A 23,051-nucleotide genomic window follows, 5' to 3' on the forward strand; every position below is an offset into this window, starting at 1 on the left:
CACCCCCAGAAAGTAAACCATTTTACATAGACAGACAGAATCCGTTACGAGAAGTCCACCCAGTCCAAGGGGCGGGTGGCGTAATGCAACGAGTGTTTGTATACACTCCGATATCAAAGATGGAACTTCTTGAAATGAAGAAATTAATCCCCTGTCATGACAAAGATCCAGCGGGGTTCCATAGAGAATTAAAAGACATGCTCCGTATGGGAGAATACACTTACCCAGATATCATTAAAATGTTAAAGGTCCTGCTACCCGCAGGGGTGTATGAAAAGTTAAAGGAAAAAGAATGGGAGGTGGGAGAGAAAAAGATCGATTGGACAGCTCTAGAAGCTGAAGACAAGGCACGAGTACCAGGTACCGGTCTTGGAGATAAATGTAAAGATTTACCAGAATTATTGATTCAAGTTTTACCCAGATTATTGACAACTAGGAAAGAAGACTGGGATGCAATCTCAGCCTGTAAACAGAAGCAAGATGAGGATATTAGTGATTTTTATTCTAGATTTGAGAAATGTTTCAGTATCAACAGTGGTCTCAAGACAAGTAGTGAGTCATACCCTCATCTTTTCGTTACCAAATTAGTCGAGAATTCAAGTCCACAAATTAAAAACCGAGTTTTGAAAGTCGAAAGCACCTGGCAAGCAAATACTCCGTCCCAGATGCTCCAGATGCTCCAATACCACCAGAATAGAATCAGAGAAGAGCAAGAACACGAAAGAAAACGTATGAAAGACACGAAAATGAAAGTGCTAGTTGCACAATCTATTCCTCAAGACAGTCAGAAGAGGGGTCCGAATCAAGCCAGTCATCCTGCAGCTCCCGTTAAAGGGAACTGCAATTATTGTAAACAGCCAGGTCATTTTATAAACGAGTGTGCAGTTCTGAAACACAACATAGCTACTGGTAAGACTAAAGAAAGACCACGTCCGCCGAGACAAGAACAAGTTTCACAGACTCCTCAGTCACAGAATGCACCACAGACAGTTACAGTTCCGCAGCCTATTGCTGCAACACAGCACGTTACATCGCAGATGTACCAGTATGCACAGTCCGAGTATCCAGAGTATCAGTCATATTCATGAAACAGCCTAGAGAGGGAGGTAGGCTTGCCTCTCATCGAGATACCTGTAGATCAAGAAGGTCCCTATGTTCATAGTCAAGTATTAGGGAAAGACAGAAAGTTTTTGATCGATACAGGGGCAAGTAGGACCACAATTAGTCATGCCGAAGTTCCAGGGGCTCCGCTCTCAGGCTCAAGAAATGTTTCCCTTGGATTTTCAGGAAAACCCATAGTTAATGAGATATCAAAGCCAGTTACTCTAGAAGTAGGTCCATTGTCCCGTACTACTGACCTGTTACTTACTAAGTCATGTCCAGAAAATCTATTAGGCATTAAGACATTGAAAGAATTAGGTGCAGTTATTTGCTGTTCCCCAGAGGGAATACGTCTGTTCCTACGTGACTTTAAGGGTCACTATGTGTTACGAGATTTTGATTCAAGATTGTCTAAAGTTCCGCAGCATTTATGGGCGCAAGGTCCAACTGATGTAGGTTACATGCAAATCACACCCCATCGTGTGACTCTCAAACCAGGTGTAGTGTTACCACGAATCAGGCAGTACAGATTGCCACCTGAGGCTGTAGCAGCCTTATCCAAAATTATTGACGAGCTCATGGCTCAAGGAGTAGTTGTAGAAACTGACTCCAATGTATGCAATTCTCCGATCATTCCAGTCATGAAACGTACTGATCCAAATGCACCCCCAGTATATCGATTAGTGATTGATTTACGAGAGCTTAATAAATGTATTATTCCTCAGTACCCAGTTGTCCCAGACATTTCTTCCCTGTTAACAGCCATTGATTCCGAAGCCATGTTTTTCACTGTTATTGACCTCAAGAATGCATTTTTTAGTGTTCCAATTCATCCAGACAGCCAGTTTCTTTTCGGATTTTGTTTAAATGGAAGGAGCTATATGTTTACACGCGCTCCTCAAGGTTTCACAGAAAGCCCTAGTATTTACAGTCAAGCACTCAAGAGACAACTAGACAACATTCACATGCCAACTGACACTGCCCTGCTCCAGTATGTCGATCTACTGATCACAGCCCGTTCTGAACGTGCTTGCGAGCGAGCATCACTTACAGTTCTGTATTTTCTAGCCGAGATGGGGCACAAGGTGTCACCTTCGAAGCTTCAATTCTGTGTCCAGCAAGTGGTATACTTAGGACACTTGCTGTCCAAGAGGGGTAGGCAGTTGACACCCGACCGTATCCAGTTAATAGCGAGTCTTCCCCAGCCAAGGACCCAGAAGGAGGTACGTGCCTTTATCGGCCTTACTTCTTATTGTAGACAATGGATTCCCCAGTATGCATTCCTAGCCAAGCCACTGATACAGTTAACGACACAGGAGGCAGCCGTATCGACTGTCCTCCCTTGGACATCTGACCATACACTTAGTTTCAACGAGTTAAAGAAAGCCCTATGTCAAGCTCCAGTTCTAGCTACACCGAACTACAGTAAGCCTTTTACACTTTTCGTTACTGAACGGGAAGGTACAGCATTGTCTGTTCTCACACAAGATCAAGCAGGTCAATACAAGCCCTGTGCTTATTTTTCGAGCACATTAGATCCAGTCGCCCAGGCGTTGCCTGCGTGCCTCAAGTCAGTTGCAGCCACAGCACTAGCTATCAGACAAAGTGATTCTATAGTTTTAGGACATTCCCTGACAGTACAAGTCCCACATTCAGTAGAAGTTCTTTTAAACCGAACACAAACTCAGCACTTGACAATTGCACGTTTAACAGGTTATGAATTGACACTGTTCCAGCCACACATAGAAATTAGACGCTGCAACGTCCTGAATCCTGCTACACTGTTACCATCAGTTAGTTCAAATCCAGACCCACATGATTGTGTGGAAGTAGTTAACATTACGACAAAGCCAAGACAAGACCTGACAGACATTCCGTTACCAGATCCCGACCTGACACTTTGTGGATGGTTCATGTATGAGAACTAGTACAGGAGAACTAGTCGCCGCGTATGCAGTGACTACTGACACTGAAGTTATTGAAACACACCGTATTGACACCCTGTCCGCTCAAGCAGCAGAGCTAGTTGCTCTGACACAAGCCTGTATACATGCCAAGAACCTGAAAGTTAATGTTTACACAGATTCACGTTACGCATTCGGAGTTGTACACGACTTCGGAGTGCTCTGGCAGGAGAGAGGTTTTATGACTTCTCATGGAACCAAGATTCAGCATGGTCTCCTTATTCAAGCCCTGTTAGATGCCATACATTTACCGACATCTATTGCTATCATGAAGTGCAAAGCACATACGAAAGTTACTGACATTATTTCCCAAGGTAATGATTTAGCAGACCGCACAGCCAAGCTTACAGCACAGACTCCAGACATTCCAGTTAATCAGACACATATTCCAGATCTGACTACATGCATGACAGTTAAGGACCCTACTCAAGATGTCATAGATATCCAGTCACATGCTACTCCCGATGAAATCAAGAAATGGTCTGTACAAGGAGGGGTCCAGACAGATCAAGGATGGTTAACGAAGGGTAGAGCCACATGGTTTCTCCCCGATTCTATGGTTCAAGTCATTATCAATACCGCACATAGTCCAGCACATTTAGGAGAAAAAGCTATGTTAGACAGTATCCAGAACATTTGGTTCAACAAGCATTTACGAGCTGCAGCCAAGCAGAAAGTCCGTACCTGTATGATATGTTGTCAGTTTAATCCAGGTAAAAGTGTCCCGGTGGAACAAGGTGGTTTCCAGCCCCCTGACCACCCTTTTGAGGTCCTCCAGATGGATTATATTCAGATGGAGCGATGTCGAGGTTTCAAGTATGTCCTTGTAGTAGTATGCGCCTTGTCCAGATGGACGGAAGCATATCCAGTCCCAGATTACACAGCCGCGACCACTGCCAAGCAGTTGGTTCGTGAATTCTTCCCTAGATACGGACTCCCTAGAGTCGTATATTCTGATAACGGTCAGCCATTCTCCTCAGAGTTAATGAAGCACGTTTCCCTTTTGTTAGGGTACCAGTGGAAGTTCCATTGTGTACGCCATCCAGAAGCCGCTGGACTAGTCGAAAGACATAATCAGACTCTGAAAATTCGAATTGCTAAAATATGTAAAGACAAGGGTGTGGACTGGCTAGTAGCTCTGCCAGTCGCTTTATTTTACATGCGTATGGTCGCACATTCCAGATCAGGTCTGTCCCCGTATGAGGTCGTTTTCGGCCGCCCCCCTAATATGTGGGGTACTCCTAGACCCCGAAGTATTACCGATGTTTCATGTAATATGCTGACAGATTACCTAGCTTCCTTGATGTCTGCCCTCAACTCATGTCGTTCACAGGTTGCCGCCGCATTTCCAGACAATACCGAGGTGGCACCGCACGAGATCGTTCCAGGCTCCCTTGTGATGATCAGAAATTTCGACAGATCAAGTCCGCTGGAACCACGTTGGAAAGAGCCACGCCAGGTCCTCTTGACCACCCGTACTGCCGTCAAGTTGGAAGGCAGGAAGGGGTGGGTCCACCTTTCTCATGTAAAACTTTTCAAAGGATCGAAACCAGTCTTCAAAAACATTTCCAAGAACATTTCCCAGGATTCGAAGGATTGCCAGAACATTGTTTTAAAGGACTGTCCCGCACAAGACATTATTACAACCCCTCCCTTGTTAGAGAAAACTCCGCAACAGGAGTATAAGTTAAAGCTCAGGTCTAATAAGTCAGCCAGTTTGATTGTATAAGTCCTCCCCTAGGTGAAACGGTTAAATTGTTTCTGACATGTATAAAATAGACCCCCATAGTGAGAGAGTCAGTCAAAGTTCAATCAAATGTATCGTTTTTCTGAGTTTCATATTATTTCTCAGCATAATGATTTCCTGCACCAGCTATGCTTTCTATCTGTGTTTTCCAGTTCCTCATGTAAATATGTCTGCTCATGCTACAGTAGAGCACACGTTTAGTGATCTGCCTCCTCACGAATATTCATACCGCCTCGCTATGCGTAACAACACATTTATCCGTATGTTACATTATTCACACCAGACCAGCAATGCCACTAATTGTTGGGTGTGTGGTCGACTCCCCCCTTTCCAGACCTTGAAGGGAGTTCTGCCACTTTTTCCTTATCCATTCTCACACAATGGTTCGTGTGGAGCATGGTCCACGTTAACGTCATCCTCAACAGATATGTCTTTTCTCAACAGTACATGTTTCCCAGACAAGCAAGGTCTCCCCCACAGAACAGGTTTAGATTTAGAAAATGAAGTATATAATTTAGGAAATTATTCGTCGAATTTCATGGTTCTGAATGTTCAGTCTGATACTACTCCAGACTCACCCGCTATTTCAGTACTACCAGTTAAAGGCGAATTATGTGTCCGTAGTTATGGTTCTGTACACATAGGTCATAGTGAATGTACTACTGTTATCCAGTATAGTGACAGTGGGAAATCTATTTTCAAAGCTTCACGTCATTCTTATTTTATTTGTGGTCAAACTGCATATGTCCGTCTGCCCCTCGATTGGGAGGGAACCTGTTACATTGCTTTCCTACTGCCACCTGTTTTTCTAGCCCCACCTGACTATCATAGGAATTCTTTCTTAGTACACACTAGACACAAGAGAAATCTCCCGATTGTCGATTATACTGAAACCGCCGCAGAGCAATTCATTGATATTGATAAAGGTGTTTTCCCTTATTTAGGCACAGTTGTAAATAGTAAGCTAATCCGTAGGTTAACAAGAACCCTTGAAGCAGTAGTAGATGAGACTGCCTCCGCTCTAGGTAACTTAACCGAAGAACAATCCTTTATGAGAATTGTCGTTTTACAGAATCGTCTCGTCCTTGACGTCATACTGGCCGATAGGGGCGGGGCCTGTAGAGTTCTCGGATCCAGTTGTTGTATTTTCATTCCAAATAACGCGCCGTCTGTTTATTCAGCTATAACCAGACTCCATAAGATTGCCCATCTGTTACACCAAGATCCAGGCACCTGGACATGGTCCGGTTGGTTCTGGAATATAATTTCCGCATGGGGATGGAAAGTCCTGTCCTTTTTAGGTATTGCAGTAGCGATCATATTTAGCTGCTGCCTCTGTATACAATGTGGCCCTGCGATTTGCAGCATGTGTGCTACCTCTTGTATTCCTAGTCCCAAGCCCCGTTCTAAATCCCGCTCCAAGACAATTCGAGACGAGCAAATGGTACTGTATGAAATGATAGATGGTATCATGAATATTGATGTTTCCTGATGAAAACGTAGTGACAAGGAGGGAATGTGGAAAAGTAAATTTTGCCATGTTCTGTGTCCCTACGCCTCATCCATCATATGTTATGTGTGCATGACCAATATGCATATGTTATTCCCCATTTCTGATTAAAGACGCAATTACAGTTGTGTCCACCTCTAGTATGCTATTTTCCAGTCCTCGTGAATACTACGAATATCAGGCCTATGTAAGTAATGTTGCCACGTTTCTCAGTGTGCACGTTATTCAATTATAAAGTCTCCGTTTCTAGGCCTCAAAAGGGCCCGGACCACAGATTCAGCTCCTGTCTCCTGAAAGCCTCGCTGAGGAGCGATACAGCCCCCACCTGTATCCTCGACCCTTCACTTACTTCCTGCCTTGCAGTGCCCGGTGCACCCCGGCTCTGCCTCTGAGTCTGCCAAAAGTATGTTATAGTTCCTGCTATCAGTTCAGTCCTCCTCCTCTGCATTCCTAAGCTACTGAACTGCATCAATAGTTTCCGTCATTGTCTAGCCTTCTCGTCTCCACGTTAGAGAAATACTGTATTTAATGGTCATTTAGTATTCTTCATCACGCACTACATGTAGAATAATGCATGGTCCAGTCTTAGAATCAAGTTAGCTTTTCCCCTCATGACTTCTAGTTTATATCAACATGTTCCCTAAACATTAGATACCAGATAGGGTTTAGGTACATGTCGCTCCGACCCTTCAGACTTTAGTCTCTGCTCCTAGCACAGAGTTCGTAGCCCCCAGCTTCTCCTAGTAACACGTCATTGCCAGTTTTCGCGCACCATTAGGTTAGAGGTCCCGGCTCCTTAGGTAGCCCCCTCCAAAGTTTCCGCCCATTCATGACATATTCTGTTACGTTTGCACCACATGTCTATGTATACGCCCAGTTACACCTCTTTTTACTGTTATCTCTCGCGACTGCTACGCGTCACGCCTTCTACTCCACCTACTGTTACGCCTACTGCAATGTAATGCTATGTGTTTACGCTATGTATATAAATCAATGTTTTGTTATTGAAAGTTAGCGCGCTCATCCCAGACCCAGCCCCGGCAGCTGCCGGGCCTTATTGTCCTATTCCCATGCAGGTTGTCCTGATCCTGTCCTTATGCTGTAATAAACCTGCAGAAACTCCTACTACCTCGAATCTTGACTCTTATTTATTGAGCTATCTGTTATGCTATAAGTCTAGTCAAAAATAGGGTATTATTTATTTATTTACCACACCTCTCAAGGGCCGCATCAGCCTTCTTCCCAAAGAGGCCAGAACCATCGAAAGGAAGATCTAACAAGGTTGCCTGAACATCCGCCGAAAAGTCAGAGGATTTCAACCAGGCGGACCTCCTAGTAACGACAGCAGTGCCCATAATGCGCGCCACAGAGTCTACAGTATCCAGGCCGCTCTGAATAACCTGACGAGCCGCCGCCTGAGCGTCAGAGATGACTTCCTCAAAGTCCTTCTTGCTGTCATCAGGAACTTTTGGAGCAAGAACACGCAAAGAATCCATAAGTGCGTGTAAATACCTCCCCATCAAACAAGTGGCATTTGACGACTTTAATGCCATACTGGAAGAGGAGAAGATCTTCTTTGCCACCTGATCCTGCTTCTTTGCCTCCTTCTCATAAGGAACCTGAGGGAAAGCACTAACGTTCTTTTTGGAACATGCAGCCTGAATGACCAAACTCTCCGGTGAAGGGTGAGATGTTAAAAAGGCAGGGTCCTCAGGGGCAACCCTGTATCTTCTGGCTACACCTTTAGAGACAGCAGGAGCCGACAAAGGTTTTTTCCATACTTCCAAAATGGGCTCTGTCAGAGCATCATTAAAAGGAAGAAGAGGTTCCACCACTGAACTTGGAGAATGCAATACTTCAGTCAAAATATTAGATTTGAATTCTGCAGTAGGCAAAGTTAATTTAAGGAGATCGGCAGCCTTCCTCATAATTAAATGGTAGGGTTGAACATCCTTAGAGGGTGTATTAGAGCCTGAGGGTAACTCCCACTCTGGAGAGAAATCCAGGCTTCCTGCGTCTGCCAACTCCTCAAAACCATCTTCATCCAATTCACCTTCTTCAATGTCAGATTGTGAATCTAAGAACCTCCTTTCCTCCAAAAGGCGTTGAGCCTCTCTTCTGGATCTCATCTTGACACGCTTTGCCACCGGATCCACCACCGGCTCCGACGGATTCGGAATCGACGTCGGAATCGAACTCGATGGCTCGGAGGGATGTGTTTGAGGCCGATTCGGAGCAGGCGAAGCCGGGATCGGCGTCGATGGCTTCGGTGGAGGTGGAAAATGCCACGGCGGCGTCGGGGCCGGCATGTAAGGCATAAATGGAGCCGGAGGATAGGAGTGAGGAACTCCTAAGCTAAAAGCTAGAGGACCCATGGGACCCGAAGGTGCACCAGAGGGGTACCACGCCCTTGAAAAGACTCCATACATTGCATTGAGAAACGCAGATGGGTCTTGGCCTGGGGCAGGAAAGGGCGGTTGAGAACCCTCAGGCCTGTCTCGAGGAGTGCTCAGATTCGGCTCATCTATAGGCGCGGAATCCCCATCCTCTAAGCTCTTCCTCATCTCGGGCCGGGGACGGTGCCGGAGATGGATTCGGAGACGGATTCGGAGCCGGAGTCACAATCGGAGCCGGAGACGGCGCCCGAGACTCAGATGGAGAGGCCTCACCTTCAGGTTCTGGATCCGAAACATCAAGAGTCACCACCTTCGAACGTACCTTCTTCGGTGACCCCGACCTCGATCTCGACTCCTTACCAGAACGACGTCGGGATTCATGTCTCCTCTTCTTATGTTTTCTCTTCTTTGAAACATGATCCGAAGCAGACTTCGAGGATGACCTTCCCCGAGATCCAGACCTCGACCTTGACTTCGACCTCGCCCTTCGAGAACGGGACCTCGACGATTTCTCCTTTCTAGCTTTCATCTTAGCTACCAGGAGCTTCGCCTCTCTCTCCCTCAGGGCCTTCGGGTTCATCGTCTTACACGAAGAGCAGTCATCCACATCATGGTCCGAGCTCAAGCACCAGATGCAGTCACTGTGTGGGTCGGTAATGGACATCATTTTGCCACATTCTCTGCATGGCTTGAAGCCGGTCTTTTTTGAAGACATTGTCGAAGAAACAGGATACAGAGAAACAGAAAATGGTAACAATATAGACAACAAAGTATCCGTTGGCTACAGAGATTCCCGATAACCGTTAGCGTCGACGACGCGGAAAAAAGGGAACTGATGTCATCACGCCGGCGTGGGCCTATTATAGGCGTCGGTGACGTCAGCGGAGTCGCGAGCGAGGTCATGTCTCTGTGACGTCAGTAGTCCACGTCGGCGCGAGGCTACGAAAAAAAAAATTCCGAATGTTGCTGACGCAAGGGGATATTCACAAGGTGAGGAATCCACACGGCAGATGTATCAGAATAATAAAGTCTAATTATGAGAATTATTCTGCAGAACACATTTTCAAACTCTGAGAGTAAAAGAGTTGGTAGTGATAACATTGCAAACTATCCTGGGTGGAAGAAATGCATACCTGGTGGTAAAAAAGATCATCATTTTCTAGCTGAATTCCACAAAATTCACAAGGAATGATGATATTTCCTTCAGACTGATCAGGTAATGGATCCGACAGAAGTGCAAATCGATTGTTCAATGGGTCTGATGTCTGGTCAAGGAATGTTCTCAATTGTCCATCATATTCCAGCTGGTGGATTGGAGAATTGCCCCTCTTGCTGAATGAATTCAAGACACTTTGGGGATTACAGCCACTCTGTGAAGACAAAGCGAACACATGGCTGGAAAGATAACCTCAGAGTATCAGAGCTACGCAGTAATTTAAATGGTGCCAAAAAAAACAAAATGTACATAGATCAAGACATAAAATGTAAAAAAGTTATGGTTTGGACTAATTACAGCAGGTGGTCTTGGATTAAAAAAAAAAAGATTTGTACATACAGACTCGTTAGCTGCAAAACAGGATACATTAAATGAGTGAACCACAGGCAATTAATTTGATGAACAGATACAGGAGTTTGAGACTATCTGAAGGAACAGTTCCCTCTAAAATATACGCAACTCCTGTCTATTCAGAGTATTCATTCCTGTCAAACTGTCTTCTGTACCCTTTCCATGCCGTACTTCTAGACTCCAGTGCACATATTACTATACTCAAGTCCATACTCCTCTTACAAATCTAATGCCCCCCCTGTAAATTCTCTGCCTCTCATACAACAGTATTCTACAACAGACTTCCTCCAAGATCAGACAAAGCCAAGCCATTCCAAGTTCACAATTCACCAACGGGATCTGCAGTAAACACACATCCTGAGAATACTATAGCAAGGATGGGGAGTCTTTTGGTAGATCAGACAGATCTTGGTAACAGTCATTTACTTTAGCAATGGCAGCAGAAGAAATGAATATGCTACTTACCAGTATGCATCTGTTCTTGGCATGTAGGGCTGCTAACATTCATATCTTAGCATTAGATCGCCGCCTAGTGTTGGGCTCGGATGATTGCACATTGTTGTCCTGGAAGAGTCTTCGAAGTATCCTGAGATAGGTGGCTCCTCCCCTGGACTACAGTGCGCATGGGCATCGGCTCCATCCCCAGATTGTTTTTCGCCATTGTGGCAGAAGATGGAGTGAAAGTGTAAAGGATGTCCATGCTAATGAATAAATACAATAGTATATCTGCAGCTGCGACAGGCACCGGGGAGGAGGGCGGGCGATATGAATGTTAGCAGCCCTACATGCCAAGAACAGATGCATACTGGTAAGTAGCATATTCAGTTCGAGGCATGTGGGCTGCTAAATTCATATCTTAGCATAGAATACATAGCAGTCCCTCCATCAGCGGCGGTTGCCCGTGCCAGCTGCAGAAACCTGAAAAAGTGTCTTGAGAACAGCCTGTCCTACAGCTGCTTGCTGCTTGGAGTGCACATCAACACAGTAGTGTTTTGTGAAGGTATGTGGTGTGACCCACGTGGCTGCTCTGCAAATATCCTCTAAAGGAACGTTCCCTAGGAAAGCCATGGATGCCCCCAGTTTGCGTGTGGAGTGCGCTCTGGGGGGTATTGTTAAAGTGCGCTTGGCTTTTTGATAACATATCTGGATGCACTTAACAATCCACCTGGCTATCCCTGCTTTGGAAATTGGGTTGCCTTTGTGTTGTGGTGCGAAGGCAACAAAGAGTTGTTTTGTCTTTCTAAAGGGTTGTGTTCTGTCTATGTAGTACATCAACGCCCTCCGTACATCTAAGGTATGGAGCATTCTTTCCGCCACCGTTTGCGGGTTTTGAAAGAATGCTGGTAAGTCAATAGTTTGGTTAAGATGAAACCGTGACACCACCTTAGGAAGGAATTTAGGGTTAGTGCGTAGCACTACCCTATTTGGGTGAATTTGAATGAACGGCTCTTGTATGGTGAGCGCTTGGAGCTCACTGACACGCCTCAGAGACGTAATAGCTATTAGAAAGGCCACTTTCCACGTAAGGAATTGGAGCTCACACGAGTGCAGTGGCTCAAATGGTGGCCCCATCAGTCTGGTGAGAACGACGTTGAGGTTCCACACCGGAGCTGGTGGTGTTCTTGGGGGAATGACTCTCTTCAGACCTTCAAGGAAGGCTTTAATGGCGGGCACTCTGAAGACAGAGAGGTGCTGCCTGTTCTGAAGATAAGCCGCTATGGCTGAGAGATGTATCCTAATGGAAGTGTACGCCAGATTGCACTTGTAGAGATGTAACAGATAGCAGATGATGTTGGGTATAGATGCATCTAGTGGGTTGATGTCATTGGACGTACAGTAGATGACAAAACGCTTCCACTTAGCAGCATAGCATGCTCTAGTAGTTGGTTTCCTCGCCTCCTTGATGATACTCATGCATTCTGGAGGTAGGTTAAGGTATCCAAACTCTAGGACTTCAGGAGCCAGATCGCCAGGTTGAGCTGTTGTGGATCTGGATGCTGAATGTCTCCATGGTTCTGCGTCAAAAGACTGGGCGTGAGGCGCAGTCTTTGATGCGGCACCACTGAGAGTTCGAGGAACGTGGTGTACCAAGCCTGTCGTGCCCACGTTGGAGCAACCAGGATGAGAGTCATGGAGTGCTGCCTTAGCTTTCTTGCAACCAGCGGTATTAGAGGGGCTGGCGGAAAAGCGTATGCAAATTTGCCTGACCAGTTCATCCATATCGCATTCCCCTGCGACTGTGGGTGAGGGAACCTGGCGGCAAAGAGTCGGCATTTTGCGTTCTCCTTTGTTGCGAACAGGTCTATCTCCGGATGACCCCACTGCTGGAAGTACGGGTGGAGAACAGAAGGGTGTATCTCCCACTCGTGCATCTGATGGCTGTATCTGCTGAGCAGATCCGCCATCTGATTGTCCTTGCCCGGGAGGTGTTCTGCCATGAGGAAAATGTTCCTCTGAATGGCCCACTTCCACATGCTCTGAGCCAGATGAGACAGCTGTGGCGAGTGGGTGCCCCCCTGTTTTTGAATGTAGTACATCGCGGTCATGTTGTCCGTCCGGACTAGCACGACCTTGTTGCTCAGATGTACAATGAAGGACTTGAGCGCCATGAAGATTGCCATCAGTTCCAGATAGTTGATGTGCATCTTCTGTTGCTGCGTCGTCCATAGTCCCTGCACTGTGTAATTGAGCACATGAGCTCCCCATCCCTGGAGAGATGCGTCCGTCGACAGGACAATCTGCGGCACGGGCTCGTGGAACAGTCGGCCCTTGCAAAGGTTGTGTGGAGTCCACCAATGCAGAGAGTCGTATGCCCGACTGGTAACCAACACTAGGTCTGTCAATTGCCCACGAGCCTGTGTCCACTGATTCGCTAAGCACTCCTGGAGCGGGCGCATATGTAACCGTGCGTGAGGGACTATGAAGATGCAGGAGGCCATCATGCCTATCAACTGCATGAACACTCTCGCTGGCAGGGAGTGTCTTGGTCGGAATCGTTGGATCAGTGACTGAATGCTGTCGATTCTGACTTGGTTTGGCTGAGCCATGGCTGTCAGGGTGTTGATTGTAGCACCCAGGAACTGCCGGACATGTGCCGGCTGAAGATGCGATTTTGGGTAATTTAGGGAGAAACCCAGATCGTGAAGAAGGTGAATTGTGGTCGACATGTCTGCGGCGCACTGTTGCTCTGACTTGGCTTGTACGAGCCAGTCGTCTAGGTAGGGGTAGACATGGATATTCTGCCTCCTGAGGTGCGCCGCCACTGTCGCTAGACACTTGGTGAACACCCTCGGGGCCGTGGTGACTCCGAAGGGTAGGACTTTGAACTGGTAGTGCCTGCCTTGAATAGTGAACCTGAGGTATTTCCTGTGTGACGGGTGTAGTGGAATGTGGAAATAAGCATCCTTGAGATCTAAGGTCGCTAAGAAGTCTCCCTGGTTTAGCAAGGGAAGAATCTGCTGTAGTGTAAGCATATGGAAATGCTCTGACAGTATGTACAGGTTGAGGGGACGTAGATCGAGAATGGGCCTGAGAGAACCGTCCTTCTTTGGAATAAGGAAGAACAGGGAATATACCCCTGTGCCTTCCTCCCCCACCGGCACGAGCTCGATTGCGCCTTTTTGCAGCATCGCCACCACTTCCTGCTGCAATAAGTGCAAATGCTCTGCGGACATAGGCCTTTGCCTCGGTGGGATGTTGGGTGGAGTGGATTTCAGCTCTAGGCAATAACCATACTGGACTAGTTGTCGCACCCACCTGTCTGTGGTGATGTTTCTCCAGACGGGCAGGAACTGCTGCAGTCTCCCCCCGACAGGTGTTATGTGGTCGGGGGGCAGTGACAGAAAGTCACTGTTTGCTTGGAGTAGAGGTGCGGGAGCTGTTGTTTCCTCTGCCGCGACCTCTGTTGCTGTTATTCCTATAACCTCCCTTGTTCTGTTTAGTGAACGAGGATTGCGCCCCACCTTTGGAGAACTGGGATTGTTGACCCATCTGTCCTCTGGTGACTCCACGTGCACCTGAGCGACGAAAATTGCTGCCACGAAACTGTTGGGACTGCAGGGCCCCCATAGACTTAGCAGTTTCCGTGTCCTTCTTTATTTTCTCTAGGGTGGTGTCAACATCCGGACCAAACAGACTATCAGGATTGACTGGCTGATTCAGAATTGTTGTTTGAATATCCTGCTTAAACCCTGAGATGCGGAGCCAGGCTTGTCTTCTCAGCATAACGCTAGTGTTGATAGCCCTAGCAGCTGTGTCCGCAGCGTCAAGTGCACACTTGATGGCTGCGTTTGATATTAGCTTACCCTCCTCAATAAGCATTTTGGTGCCTTCTTGGAACTGTGGGGGCAGGTGTTGTATAACCTGTTCTAGGGTGTCGTAGTGCGCCCTATCATAACGCGCCAGGAGCGCCTGTGTATTTGCGATGCGCCAAAAGTTTGCCGCCTGTGCAGCCACTCTTTTGCCTCCTGCCTCAAGCACTTTGGACTCCTTATCCGGGGGAGGAGCTTCACCCGTTGTCTGGGAGTTGGCACGTTTCCTGGCATTGGCAACCACAAGAGAGTCCAGTGGCAATTGTCCCCGGATGTAGACGGGGTCCGCAGGTGCAGGCCTGTACTTCTTTTCAATGCGAGGGTTGACCACTCTCGCCCTCGTAGGCTCCTTAAAAATGTCCCCAGCATGTTTGAGAACACCTTTCAGCATAGGAAGTGTCTTTACTGTCCTTTCAGATATGGCAAAGGTGTCAAAAAGGAAGTCTTCCTCAACCGGGTCGGCATGCATGTCCACATCATGATTGGCCGCCGCCCTTTCAATTAGTGCATGAAATCCTGCTGAGTCCTCAGTCGGGGATGCACGTGCATTAAAGGTCTGCGGGTCTTGGCCCACACCTTGGGTGTTCTGGTCACCAGTGTCGTCGTATGAATCTGGTTGTACATCAGGTTCATCGATAGGGAAATTGTACTGCTCATCCTCATCATATTCCTCACCCACAGAGTGTTCTGGGGAGGGAGTAGGGCTCCGTCTTGGAGGAGGCTGAATCGGTTCCGTGAGGCCTGAGGCGTCAAGGGGCACCCTCTTCTTTTTCATTGGGATGACGTAGGGGTCCACCGGCTCAGAAGTGATCTTCCGTTTATAGAGTGTCAGCTTGCCGGTGGCAGCATCGATAAAATGCTCTGAATCGTCTTCCGATTCGAGTACACGACGTGGAAGAGGGTCAGGCAGCGAGGAACCCTGTTTCGGAGCCGATTTCGTCGAAAACGCTTTCGGCGCCTCCTTAGGTGGCAAGAGAAAGAGGAGTTTCCCAGAAGGCTTAGCCGGAGCGTCCTTTTGCGGCTGCGGTAATGGCATCGGAGCCGATGGAGCAAAGGCTTTCTCCCTGATTCTCTGCAGTGACTCCGCAATGGGGGACGGTACACTGCCAGTGGGTTTCGTCGCCGACAAGGATGCTTTGAGCTGTCCCTCGGATCCGACGTCCTCTCGGGCCTTGTGCGTTTTGGGCGCGGAAACCGTCTTCGGCACCTCCGAATCTTGAGGCCGGGGCGCAGACTTCTTGTGCGTAGCCTCTTTGGAGCCGACCTTGGCGGGCTTGGACGGCGCCGTAGCCGCTGATCCGTGCCGACCATCTTTCTTGGGGGCCCCTTCTTCGGGCGTCGGTTTCGATTTCGGAGCATCGGAATCGACAGACTTCCTCGGCTTCTGCGGACCGGAGGTCGACGGAGCCGACGGGGTGACGGGCACCGACTTCTTCACAGGCACGGCAGCCATCTTAGGGACACTCGAGTCCTTTGGTTTCAGTTTCGATTTCGGGTCGGCCATTTTAGGTGTTGACGACCCCGACGGTTTCAGTTTCGGTTTCGAAACTGCGTGCCCAGCAAGTGAGTCCGCAGCCGGGCCCGAAGGCGGGGCTGTGGCTTGCGGCAACGGGTCCTGGGTAAGGCCGACAGGCGATCCCGTGTCCCGGTCGGTATCCTCGTAACCTTCGGGGCAGAGCTCGTCCGGTGAGCTATCCGCCGCGGCCCCATAAATTTCATCGTCGTCTCCTACCTCTTCGACGTATTCGAGGACCTGACCCGCGACTCCGTCGTTGTCTCCCGGATCCGCCTCGACCTCCGTCTGTGATGGGGAGATTTGTAGATGGTGACCCTGGACCTCTTCTTCCTGGTCGCCGAAGATGTTCTCCGGATCTGGGGCCGCTTGCCTAGCTTCCAAGCGCACCGCGCGCCGAAGCTTGAGAGTTTTCTTGGAGCGGAACTGTGCACAGGCCTTGCACTTGCCGTCGTCGTGGTCCGGTGAAAGGCACTTGTTACACACGGGGTGTAGATCGATGTGTGGGTACTTGGACCCACAGAGCGGGCAGTATTTAAACGGGCTCCGCTCCATGTCCGTAAAGGCTCGCAGTCGTGTCGCGATGAGAAGGCCTCAAAGTTTAGAAAGCGAAGAAAACTCCGCTTATTCCGGCTCCAAGAGACGGAAGACTCGAGACCGAGCGCAGACAATACCGACGCAAGAAAATCGAGGCCTTTTGGCCGGTAAAAGATAGATTTACTTGGTTCCGACAGTAAGACGTCGAGACCACATCCGAACCCAATGGCGGAAAAAAACAATCTGGGGATGGAGCCGATGCCCATGCGCACTGTAGTCCAGGGGAGGAGCCACCTATCTCAGGATACTTCGAAGACTCTTCCAGGACAACAATGTGCAATCATCCGAGCCCAACACTAGGCGGCGATCTAATGCTAAGATATGAATTTAGCAGCCCACATGCCTCGAACACTCAATTTTGCTTAACACTCCTGCAACAGCATTTGACTTTACAATCAGAACATCTACAAATACACCTTCACTATCACAACATACAGTAAATGCTACACTACATAAAAGGTCCTTAATGAGCAAGTCGGACAGAGAGTTTGGGCTTAGAAGGAAGACTTGTTGTTCCAAGAAAACAGACACAGGACTAGTAATCAAGTGAGGAACACGTGTTTTGACTACTGACTAGCTGCCACCAGATATCCTTTTTCCTGGTGCCTGGTGTCTGCTGTGAGGAGGGAGTCGCTGGCAAAGGGGAGACTTCATCTCCCAGCAACCCTTGCTGGGTGAACAGCGCATTAAAGCGCGTTGTGATTCCGAGGCGCAGGACGTGCGCGGGTACACGCCCAGGCTGAGCCTGGGCAAAGCCCGGGCAAAGGGCGGGCCTGTTAATGCCCATCATCGCCCAGAAGAGGCTGTTCTGGGCCACCCCACTAAAGTCCCAAACTCTTGTAATTGATTCTTTTTGGGGTAGAGAATAATTAATCCCAAGGCAATGACTCTCAGACCTGAAGGGAAAATTGTTAATGCTCCCGACTCCTTTTTATTGAGGGGAAACAGCCATTACATCGCAAGTGTTACAACGCATGCGATTACAGCACTGTCGTTACAACAACCCTGTTCCTACATCGCAGTACATTACAACGCAAGTTATTACATTGACTTGCTGAAGGGGGTGCGCTAACATAAGGAATAGTATAATTTACTATTCCAACACCTTCCCTACTGTTGCGCACACTGGAGTTGGAATAGTACATTATACTATTCCTAAGTCCAGCACGCCCTACAGCAAGTCGATGTAACAACTTGCGTTGTAATGTACTGCAATTTCACAACGCGGTCGTTGTAACGACTGCATTATAATCACATGCGTTGTAAACGCATGCGATGTAAAGTGTCCTATTCTTATTGAGAGTAGCAGACGTGCTTTCTAGGGCGATTGAATTAACGGAGCACCACCTCTCCTTAGAGGAGGTAAGATCTAATAATGTTGCGCCTGTGGAGTCTGTCCTTCTTGTCCTCAATGACCAGGGTCAGCGAGACGTCCTGGTTAACCACAATCTATTAGGACATATACTTCTATGATTGATTATGTTCTCGTTTCGCAAGCCATAAGAGGCATTTTACCCATGTCTATACTAAGTTCTGGTCTTTCAGTGACCACGCTTCAATTTTTTAGGTCTCGCCTAGACGAAAGCAAAAGCGAAGCTTTTGCTGTCTAAGGAGACAACTTATGTTGCCGCTTTCTGGGGAATGAAGGGGAATGTGGACAGCAGACTGTTACGAATTTCTTCTGCTGGAGATTTGACCTCGTGAGCGCGTCTTGACTGCATCTAATGCGTGTGTGTGTTTTTTTTTTTTTAACGTGGGCCGGGCGCTTGCTTCAGTCAGTTTCACTTTGAAGTGCAGGCGTCAATGGGTCTGGTAGTTGTTCATGTGGAGTGCCTTTTGACCACGTGAGCGTGCTTTGACTGCATCTAATGTGTGTGGTTTTTTTTTTTTAACGTGGTCCGGGGGTTGCTTCAGTCATTTTTTTCGCTTTAAGGGGCTGGCGTCAATGCGTCTGGGATTTGGGGATTGATGTACGGTGTGAAGTGGCGGGCGCGCATTACATGTTCATTTATTTGTGGGGGAGGTATTCGAAAGGGGCTGGCGTCGATGCGTCTGTTAGTTACTAAGGAAGCCTGACTTAAATGGCTTGTTTTTTCTTTTCAGAGCGCGTGGAGTGCTGTCCGCTGTTGTTCTGTCACATGCAGTATCTTCAGCACATTTAATTTGCATCGCAAACAAAACATCTTGCAGCCGGCCGCTTTCAAGCCTCTAACATTTCAGCACATTTGTACGTGCTGCTTTTCTCAATTAAATGTTTACGCATTACATGTCACATGCAGTATCTTCTGCATATTTAATTTGCATCGTACAAGGGCACACATTCATTTTGTTACGCGGGGGGAGATTAATTGATTTGCCCAGAATCACAGAAGTCTTTTTGTAGGCATTACTGAGACTCAAACTAGGTTAGGGCACACATTCATTTTGTTAGGAACCGGGAGATTAATTGAGTTGCCCAGAATCACAGAAGTCTTTTTGTTAGCATTACTGAGACTCGAACTGATTTTTTCAGGCATGAAGTCGGGCGCTTTCAAGCCTCTAACAATTCAGCACATTTGTACGTGTTTCCTATCTTATTTCACCTTTGTATTTAGAACTTTCAGCCATTGCATTTTCCTCTATCACACCTCTAACAATTCAGCAGATTTGTACGTGTTCCCTATCCCATTTCGCCTTTGTATTTGTTCGCTTTGCTTACACCTACGCAGTTTAGTCCAGCACACCCTTCCCCCTGCCTGGAGCCATTTGCTTGCATTTAGGCACTTCAAGACATCCTTTCCCCCACCCTACAGCCATTAACACGGTTTGTCTTTCATTAGATAAAAACTGTTACAAATCACAGGGACACTTTACAAGATGCTTAGCAGGCGCCACCATGTCTGCTTTCAGTTTAAGAACAGTTAGCAAATGTTCAGCTTATTCGCCTTAAGCAAATAAAGTGTCACGATTTAATCAAAATGTAAAAAGAGATCTTAAAGATGCTTCATGTGAAGTCTTTATAAAAGTGTGCCGTCGGCGCGAGAACTAAAGTTTAAAACTGCTCCATGTGAAAGTTTTTATAAAAGCTTGCTGTTTGAAAGTACAATAGCCAATGCTTTCACATAATGTATTTTTCTATACTGGGAAGGTGCTGTTAACTACACATTCATTTTGTTAGGCACGAAGAGATTAAGTAATTTGCCCAGAATCACAAGAGGCTTTTTGGCGACATTACTAAGACTGAAACTGGCTTTTCAAGGCTGAAGTTGAGCGCTTTTTACGCATTACATGTCACATGCAGTATCTTCAGCATATTTATTTTGCAAATTTTAGCGCAGCATATGTAATTTGCATCGCACAAGGGCACACATTCATTTTGTTAGGCACGGGGAGATTAATTGATTTGCCCAGAATCACAGTAGTTATACTGCCAAATAGACCTGCACTCAACGTAGTATCACAGTGCTTTACATAGCACCAGTTACGTTATACAAAGGCACACATTCATTTTGTTAGGCACGGAGAGATTAAGTGATTCGCCCAGAATCACAGTTGATATAGCGCCAAATAGACCTGCACTCAACGTAGTATCACAGTGCTTTACATAGCACGAGTTAAGTTATACAAGGGCACACATTCATTTGGTCTGTAAATATAATACATTAGCGTTCAAATAACCTTTGTCATTATTTACTTAGTGCCGTACAAATGCGCCATGACTACAAACGCAGCCGTACTGCAAAACAAGTCTTATATACTTTAATCTGCCTCAGAACAAAAAACGCAGCTATGATACTTTCTTAGACACAGGCTAGCAGCGTAGCTGGTGCTTTATAATATTAATTAATACCACTCAGATACTAGTCTTGCATACAACTAAAATTTGGTCAATGAGTTACGTTACATAAAGGCACACATTTATTTTGTTAGACACAGGTAGAATAAGCGATTTGGCCAGAATCACATGAGGCTTTTTGGCGACATTACTGAGACTTGAACTGTGTTCCCTAAGCTTAAAGTAAAGCGCTTTAGTCTATGATGAAAGCTTACTACGTAAAAGTGCGATAGCCAATGCTAATAAATAACGTATTTTCTTGCATATGGTAAAAGAACTTTCCAAAAACTTCATGTTAAGTCCTAATTAAAGCTTGCGGTTAACGCAAGAAACAACGTTTATTTTGCAGAGTTTTATATTGCGCGAACGAGACTCAAACTGAACTGGGTTTCAGAGCGCTTTACATATCACTACTTACGTTACACAAAGACACACATTGATTTTGTTAAGCGCAAGAAAATGAAGTAATTTGCCCAAAATTACAAGAGACTTTTTTAGCAACATTCTTCACACTCGAACTAGGTTTTCCGAGCTTAAAGTTGAGCGCTGTTGTCTATGATGAAAGTTTGCCACCTCAAAGTGCGATAGCAAATGCTAATAAATAACGTATTTTCTTGCAGTAATAAGCTGTTCGGTAATTATAATACATTAGCGTTCAAATAGCCTTTGTCAATATTTACTTAGTGCTGTACAAATGCGCCATGACTACAAACGCAGCCGTACTGCAAAACAAGTCTTATATACCATAATCTGGCTCAGAACAAAATACGCAGCCATGATACTTTCTTAGACACAGGCTAGCAGCGTAGCTGGTGCTTTATAATATTAATTACTACAACTCAGATACTAGTCTTGCATACAACTAAAATTTGGTCAATGATGTGCTGATCAATGCCTACCTCAACGCCACACTGAGTCGTCGTCAAGTCGAGTCAAGTCAAGTAAGCACGCAGATTTCATGCGATGCTACTCTCGTGGCGAGCTGCCTGCTGTCGCGGTTTTGCTACAGCGTGGTATCAATGCAAAAAAAAAAATGCGCACATTGTCGCACAACCCGCCTGCAACCTACCAAAAAACAGCCCAAACTAGTGTTTTCTAGTATGCTCATTACAAGCAACTGCCTTAACACTGCTGCAGCCTACAGTGCAGTACCGCTATTAACAATTAACAGAATAATTCTGATTGTGTGAATTTCCTTAATCTGGGGGCGAGGTTCATAGCACGTTAAGTGCAGGGCAGCTCGTAACTTCTAAAAGTAATAGAACTTAATTGTGCAAACTACCGAGTGAAGTGCTCTGCAGCCGGCAAGCACAGAATGAGAGTTAAGGAGTCACTCTCACTGCCAAAATAGAGAAAAAAAGAAGTAACATTCCAATTCACATTACCCCGTGCCTTTTGCACTTTCAAGTTAGACATGAAATGGCATAATCAAGATGCTAAAAACTGTGAAGTTTATTTTGCAGAGTTTCATATAGCGTGAAATAGACCTCTTATAACAGAAATGCAACACATATTGCATTACAAAAGCTATAAATGTCAGATTTGCAAAAGTTACAACTATTAACATTGTAAATGCCAAAGCTATTAATTTATCTACTATATTTGTTCAGTTTTACGGGCTAAATGCGTTTTGCGGGTTAAATGCATACAAGTAGGCAGGCGCGCTATGATGTCTGTATTTGTTTTAATAAAAAAACATAGCATGGTGGGAAACGCTGTACATGGCGTGGGGAGCGTTGTTTGATATTGTGTATACTGGGCCCTACATTTGAGTATATATTTCTTTGTATCATAAAAAAAGAACTTTTTATACCACACTGTAGTTTGCCTGATTATTTTCTACAAACAAAATGCTAACTATAACATATCTATATAATTGTTGCATAAATGTGTGAAATAAATGTATGTAAATCACATAAATACAAAATATATTGCAGAACTACAATATATGTAACATATGCAAAAAATAAAACTAATGCCATTACCAATAACATAACTATTAATTTGCAGAATACCAACAACAACACATAAATAAAAAATAAAACATTTGCAATGTTAATAGCTTAATCTTAACTAAGGCGAGACCTATTGCATTGCAAATGCTTGTTTCACATGGAATGGACCCATGGTAGAAACTGTAACAGAGGTAGAATGACTAAACCTATAATCGCAAGGGAAAATGGTGTGGAACTGAAAGGGGCTATATTGACACTTCCGTATTTACCCACACAGTAGTTACCAAGATGCACCAAAAAATGTCCATTTGTTTAGACTCTAATCCCTCTTATACATTATTTCCCTCGGTCTTTGAAAGGATCCGGGATGACATTCATAGTGATCTTTCCCGCTTGAGCACACAGAGGCCCTGTAGTAAGGTAGCCTGGTTTGATGATGCCTGAACTAAGGCCCTGAAGAACCTACATTCTGCCCTCAGAGCAAAACCAAGGGTTGAGGCTATGATAAAAATGCTAAGTCATTCATACAAAGAAGTCAGAGCTAATAGATTGAGGATCCTTAAGCAAGAAGCATGGG

General features: G+C 46.1%; 1 protein-coding gene across 2 annotated transcripts in view; it reads right to left on the reverse strand.

Moving 5' to 3' along the window:
* The window catches only part of TRAFD1 (TRAF-type zinc finger domain containing 1), a 239,071-nt gene that overhangs the window by 89,850 nt on the left and 126,170 nt on the right, over positions 1-23,051 (reverse strand). For both annotated transcript variants that reach the window (XM_078667427.1, XM_078667426.1), the window contains exon 8: positions 9,852-10,088. In XM_078667427.1, the coding sequence (XP_078523553.1) occupies positions 9,852-10,088 (237 nt within the window). The remainder of the gene's footprint in view (positions 1-9,851; positions 10,089-23,051) is intronic.

Source organism: Lissotriton helveticus, chromosome 11 (genome assembly GCF_964261635.1).
Source record: "Lissotriton helveticus chromosome 11, aLisHel1.1, whole genome shotgun sequence".
NCBI classification, from domain to species: domain Eukaryota; kingdom Metazoa; phylum Chordata; class Amphibia; order Caudata; family Salamandridae; genus Lissotriton; species Lissotriton helveticus.